The sequence below is a fragment of the Corythoichthys intestinalis genome, chromosome 19, assembly GCF_030265065.1.
Source record: "Corythoichthys intestinalis isolate RoL2023-P3 chromosome 19, ASM3026506v1, whole genome shotgun sequence".
Classification (NCBI taxonomy): domain Eukaryota; kingdom Metazoa; phylum Chordata; class Actinopteri; order Syngnathiformes; family Syngnathidae; genus Corythoichthys; species Corythoichthys intestinalis.
The window spans coordinates 629,242-635,867 of NC_080413.1; the positions used below are offsets into that span (position 1 = coordinate 629,242).

General features: G+C 41.4%; 1 protein-coding gene across 2 annotated transcripts; it reads left to right on the forward strand.

The window, feature by feature from the left end:
• The first annotated feature begins 10 nt into the window (after positions 1 to 10).
• Positions 11 to 6,523, forward strand: armc1l (armadillo repeat containing 1, like). Of its 2 annotated transcripts, none has more exons than XM_057822364.1 (7): positions 11 to 66; positions 278 to 439; positions 517 to 608; positions 4,671 to 4,833; positions 4,904 to 5,020; positions 5,088 to 5,162; positions 5,732 to 6,521. In XM_057822364.1, exons 2-7 carry the CDS (start codon positions 287 to 289, stop codon positions 5,915 to 5,917), a joined length of 786 nt encoding a protein of 261 aa, XP_057678347.1. In that variant the 5' UTR covers positions 11 to 66; positions 278 to 286; the 3' UTR covers positions 5,918 to 6,521. The 2 variants fall into 2 exon arrangements, with proteins under 2 accessions (XP_057678347.1, XP_057678348.1); XM_057822365.1 differs by lacking the exon at positions 11 to 66 and adding an exon at positions 92 to 204 and having other exon boundaries at positions 5,732 to 6,523.
• The last annotated feature ends 103 nt before the right edge of the window (positions 6,524 to 6,626 follow it).

Sequence of the window (6,626 nt, forward strand, 5' to 3'; positions counted from 1 at the left end):
ATAGCGTGTCCGCACCGTCCTAACCTCCAATTTTGTATTTGTGCCGACGAGCTTCTTTTATCCTGGGTAAGAAATCATGACAAAAGTCAACTTGAATTTGTCTTTTCAACACTAACGAAGTCATAACACCAACAATATTGGCTTTGAACATCCAGCGTTTCTGCCACGCACATTGTTGATCTAATTTTGCAAGTATTTAGCTCGGTCTGTTAGCCACAGTGCTCCCGCTCAGCATGCATGAACCGAGTTCGTGCATTCTAATAGTGTGTCTTTAAAGTGTTCAGTGATGATGGACGCGCTGTCGGTGGTGAGCCAACTGCGGGATCTGGCGTCAGAACCCCAGAACCGCGAGGCCATCGTGCAAGATCAAGGGTGCCTCCCCGGTCTGGTCCTCTTTTTGGACCACCGCAGCCCCGAAGTGCTTCTCGCTACTCTCCAGGTGCGTGTTTGGTAGTCACTCCCAACACTTCCACTAGCTCATAATAACTTCACCTACTCCTAAATTCGTCCCCGTAGACCCTTCGCTACTTGGCCGAGTTGTCCCTCAACATTTCGACCATGAAGAACGAGTTGGGGATGATGGTGAGCCTGGAGAACATTGTGGCGAGGTCAGGAACTAAGTTGTTCTTTTTGGCAAATACCCTGTTACGTCTAGACACGGCCCAAATAATGTTGCCTGCAGGAAACATGGGCTTAGAGGTGCACGATAATTATCGGTCCGATAATAGGAATGAAGACGTCATCCCAATAAATACGATAACATTATATATTATCGGGCCTATTAATATGAATTTTGGCACGGTGTCGGTGGATTGTGATGAGTGTGTTTGTTTCCACTCCTGTTTTCCAATATGCAGTTTTGTTACTGTTCTAGAGGCTTTATTTTTCCATCACTGAGTGATGAACTTTACTATGGCAATTAGCAAATGTTTGCTTTTTACAGTGGTACGTTTACAAGTTATTGAGAGGCCTTTTGGTTATTGATATATAATTGCCAGGTTAAGAAAGTTGTTTCATAGACCAAGAAGACAAAAGTCTCCTCTCCTGTTGCACCAAATGTTTTATCTGTTGACAAAGCACAATACCTGTTGGGTTTATGTTTGTTTTAGTTCTGTGCTTTTTGTTCAGGTGAACACATCGTCAATGACATTGACTGATTGTTATTGACTCAAGTTATATTCATTTGAAAAAATTAATATGGGCACTTCATTTGAAGTCAAAACTGTTCTTGTCTTTGTTTTGTTCATTATAATAATGTTCATGTCATAATGAAAATTCCAGTTAGGTCAAAGGCAAATCAATTCTGAATCCACCACTAGTATTTTTGACCTGCAGGTGTTCAAAAACTCAGGTGAATATACATCGAAAAATTATATACAGTACGTATATATTATCTGTTATCGTATCGGTATCGGCCTTAAGGAGCAGGAAGTTATCGATATTGGTTTTAAAAAATGGATATCGTGCACCCCTAATAGAGTATAAGCCCTCTCTCTCTCTCTCTCTCCACTTTATTTTCTTGATCTCTGTAAATAAAGTCATGCTAAATAAAGGGGGAAGTCATTTTAATCTAGACAGTTCGGATTGGACGTACCTCGTGCTAACCTAAAGCTTGCCTTATTCGCAGACACCTAAAAATGGATGACCCCACGTTTCGTGAGCTAAATCATTACTGCTATTTAGCCTAATTTCCACTGCGTCTTATTGGTAGGGAGCATTTCTTCCCTTTGCATGCAGGCAGGTTGCGCTAACGAGGAGGACGCCATTGTGATGATTCAAACTACTGCGTTCGTCAGTTTTTGATTTCAGATTCTTTTCCTTGGGTAAAGGTCAACAACCTGGCATATTTTCCAACATTTATTGATCAAACTTGACCAGAATGACTTGCAAATAGGATTCCCACCACCCCCTTAGAATGATTTTTTTTGTTCATATAAATATATATTAGGGGTGCGCAATATCGATAACTTTCTGCTCCTCAGGGCCAATACCGATACGATAACCGATAATATGTATATATAATTTTTCACCTTAGTTTTTGAACACCTGCAGGTCAAAAATACTAGTGGTTGATTCAGCATAGATTTGCCTTTGACCGAACCAGAATGTTCATGATGACATAAACATTATTATAATGAACAAAACAAAGCCGAGAACAGTTTTGACTTCAAATAAAGTGCCCATATTAATTCTTTCCAATAAATGTAATTTGAGTCGATCACAATCAGTCAATATCATTGACGATGTGTTCCCCTGAACAATGAGCACTGATCTAAAACAAACATAAACCCAACAGGTATTGTGCTTTGTCAGCAGGTAAAAAACATTTGGTGCAACAGGAGAGGAGACTTTTGTCATCTTGGTCCATGAAACAATTTTCTTAACCTGGCAATTATAGAACAGCAAGCCAATCAATAACCAAAAGGCCTCTCAAGAACTAAACATAACACTGTAAAATGCAAACATTTGCTAATTGCCATAGTAAGGTTTATAATTCAGAGAAGGAAAAATACAGCCTCTATAACAGTAACGAAACTTTGCATAATGGCAAAACAGGAGTGGAAACAAACGTACACATCTAAATCCAACACCGATTCATAAAATATTATCGGATTTATTGGGAGGATGTCATAATTCCTATTATCGGAGCGATAATTATCGTGCACCTCCAATATATCAAATCAAAATCAAATCAAATTTATTTATATAGCCCTTTACAAAACCCGAAAGGTCCCCAAAGTGCTTTACAACAAAGACAAACATGGCACATAGTAAATAAAAGGCAGGAAAGTATTATACAATGACATTAGGAAGAAAAGAAAAGAAAAAAAGAAACGAAACATCGCATCACGATTAGTCAGACAGCAAACAAAACAATAAAACAGATAAAATCCGAAAACATTAAAAACCCTAAGGAAATAAAACCAGGCTAAACTAATCTTGGGGAAAGGCGTGTCTTTAAACGAGATTTAAAAAGGCCCAAATTTGTAGTGGTGCGGATCTCCGGGGGATGACTATTCCATAACCTGGGTGCAGCAACCGCAAAAGATCGGTCTCCCCACTGTTTGAGTTTGGACCTTGGGACTTGCAAATGAAGTTGGCCGGTAGAGCGAAGAGTCCTGCCAGAGTTACGGATGGTTAAAATTTCTGATAAGTAAGAAGGAGCCTGGCCATTAATAGAATTAAAAACAAACAGTAAAAGTTTAAAATCAATTCTAAAATGGACTGGAAGCCAGTGGAGCGATGATAGCACGGGGGTAATATGTTCACGTCTAGGTGTATCTGTTAAAAATCGAGCAGCAGCTTTTTGAACAAGTTGGAGACGAGAAACTGAGGACTTGGGAAGACCAACATAAAGTGCGTTGCAGTAATCCAGCCTCGAGCTTATAAAAGCGTGAATTGCTTTTTCCAGGTCGTGGCGAGTAAGAAAAGGCTTCACTTTGGCCAAGAGACGGAGCTGGAAAAAACTTGCTCTTACAACAGAACTAATCTGTTTTTCAAAGTTGAGCCTGCAATCGAATATCACTCCGAGATTTTTAACATGTGTTTTAGAAAAGGGAGCCAGAGTGCCAGGGTTGGGCTCAAGGGCATTTAACATAGAAGGTGTGCCAAAAGTAATATATTCAGTTTTGCTTTCGTTAAGATGTAAAAAGTTTTGCGCTAGCCACTGCTTCACATCGGATATGCACTCCATTAATTTAGTGAGAGCAGTTTGTTCGTTGGGTCTCAGGGGGAGATACAGCTGCAGGTCATCAGCATAAAAATGAAAAGAGATATTATGTTTTTTTATAACTGATCCTAAAGGTAGGAGATAAAGTGCAAAGAGAACAGGCCCTAAAATGGAGCCTTGTGGCACCCCACAAGACAGAGAGGTTTGTGAGGAGGAAAATTCCCCAATCATTACTGAGAAGGTCCTATGTTCCAGGTACGATTTAAACCACTGTAGAGCTTTACCACGGATACCTATAAAGTGTTCTAGACGAGATACAAGGACTGTGTGGTCGACTGTATCAAATGCTGCTGTGAGATCTAGTAAAACAAGGATTGCTGGGTTTCCATTATCTACAGAAAGGGAAATGTCGTTGTGCACTTTTAACAGTGCTGACTCAGTGCTATGTCTGGACCTGAAGCCTGATTGAAACTTGTCAAGGATGGAGTTTGTCTCTAGAAATGTTTGCAATTGAATAAAAACAACTTTTTCTAAAACTTTAGAAAGGAAAGACAAGTGGGAGACGGGTCTAAAATTGGACAGCACGGAGGAGTCGAGATGGGGTTTTTTAAGAAGGGGTCTGACTACAGCCTGTTTGAAGGCAGCTGGGACAGAACCGGTACTGAGAGAGTTATTTATAAGAGCCAGCAGACTTGGTCCGAGGCAACTAAAGACTTCCTTTAGAAGGCCAGCTGGAATTATATCTAACGGACAGTTAGTGGGTTTCATGCCACTAACTATTTCAGATAGAGATGACAATGAAAGGAGATCAAATTGTTCAAAAACAGTCCCCATATATATATATAACGCATGAAAATAGAGTGCGGGGTCATCTAAGGGCCGGATCGGACCGGAAATACTTTAGTCACCCCCGTTCTGTGATATCGGCTACATACTGGCCGATCTTGGAAAAAAAAAAAAAGTCCATATCTCGACAACTAACTGTTCCTTCCCGACGTAGGGACGAGCTGTCCGTCGACGTCACCGATCTGGCCAAGGAAGTTTACGCAATTCTGTCGGCGTCGCCCGAGAGGAACGGGAGACAAAAGCCGCAGTTCTTCCTCAACTCGTCCAGCAAGAAGGCCAAATGCGTGACGTTGCACATTCAGGGCCTCGACGACACCGTGAGTCGATGTGTCCGTCCGGCGGGCGGGCGGGATGACACTACTCATTTTGCTTTTGTCGCGCGGGCAGGATCGGCGAGGCCTGTGCGAGGAGGCGCTGCTGAAGGTGCGAGGGGTGATCAGCTTTACTTTTCAGATGGCTTCCAAGAGGTGCACCGTGCGCGTCCGTTCCGACTTGCCGGCCGAGGTGAGGCTTTCCGACTCTTCGGGCTCATCCGTCCGTCGGCGCTCATTTTCCCTACGTACCTTTGCAGAGCCTGGCCTCGGCTATCGCCGACACGCGAGTGCTGTGCGCAAAACAGGTGGTGAAGAACCACGAGGGAGATGAGGCGAGTCATTCAACACAAGTTCCACTTGGTGCCATTGACCTCCACCGGGAGACTTCATTGTTAAATATCTTGACTTTATTCTTCTTCGGAACATTTCTGTATTTTAGGGTTTTCTCATTTTTCAATTCTGTATATGATGTTTTGTCATTTACATTACCGTTCAAAACTTTTAAACCGTAGTGTATAATGAGGGATTTTTCATTATGTACACCACGGTTCAAAACTTTTGAACGGTAAATGTATTTTTAAATGATTAAATTAAAATGCATGAAAAATCATTTATAAACTCATTTAAAATGAAAATAATTTTTAAAAAAAGTCTTAAAAATGGTCTTACAGTATGCCTATTAAAAGTGATTATTAGATAATATTGATATATATAAATCACAAATTTTAAAAAAGACAAATGCTTTTTTTTTTTTCCAAACAAAATGATTTAAATTGATATCTAATAATGCGTCACATAATGAAAAAATAAATTGTGAAACTGGTTGGTCAGTCAAAACGGATTGAACATCCCCGAGGAAGGACCGGGTACGACGACTTTAAATGAAGTCTCCTCATTTCAGGTGTTAATCCCCCTGAGCGCCGCGGCGCAGAGCGAGCGGGCCCTGCCCGACTACCTCCCCGAGGAAGACGACGAGCCCGAGAAGAAGGCGGCGGGCGCCGTGTCGCGCCCTGCCGCCGCCACCGCCCGCGGCGGCACTTGGCTTCACGCCGCCGCCGGCTTCCTCAGCAGGACCTTCTATTGGTGACGAAGGTCGGAAAAGTGTGGCGCCGGCCTCGTGTAAATATCATTCTGATGTCCTATTTTGGTGTCTTTTCCGCCGTTTATTTTTGCAAAGAATCACGGTATTTACAGTTATGTCAATTTGGTCTCAAATGTACTTTATGGAATTTACAGTGTTAGTGGATAAGTGACCTGGAAGACGAATGTAAAAATACGTTCGCCCGTTCCCTCTACCGACGCCGATGAGCCTCAAAAAGCTATTTTTCTTCCCTTCAATTAAGAGTGAGTGGGTGGAAGACCCCCTGCAGCAGCAGCAATAGCGCCATTTCGCTTAGTCTCCACTTGGCAAAAACACTTTTCAAACCCACTCACTACTAAGTTTTTGAGGTTTCTGGTGCCGATCGCGTGGGCCAAATGTTGCTCCTTGCTTTGTGTCGGTGCTCGTACTAGCGTGCCTGAGCGGCGTGCGCCAGCTTCGCGTACGCTTCAGAATAAAGAGATTTACCATTTTCTTTTTGTTTCTGTGTTAAGATGTTTTATTAAAACAAGATTATCAGGATTTTAAAAAATGTTTTGCTATTTATTTATTTTTTTAATTATAATTGAAATTTTTATTAAAAATGATTGTTTTAAAGATATTGAATAAGCCATTGATAAAAACTTTTTCCTTTTTTACTTGCAAAAAAATGGGTATTTACTACCAGATGTTAAAGATGTGGAAAGAAAAATCACAG

Coding starts and splice junctions, on each gene's coding strand:
- armc1l (XM_057822364.1), top strand. CDS start 287: ATGATGGACGCGCTGTCGGTGGTGAGCCAACTGCGGGATCTGGCGTCA. Junction 4,834..4,903: donor TTCAGGGCCTCGACGACACC/GTGAGTCGATGT, acceptor TCGCGCGGGCAG/GATCGGCGAGGCCTGTGCGA. Junction 5,021..5,087: donor GTTCCGACTTGCCGGCCGAG/GTGAGGCTTTCC, acceptor GTACCTTTGCAG/AGCCTGGCCTCGGCTATCGC.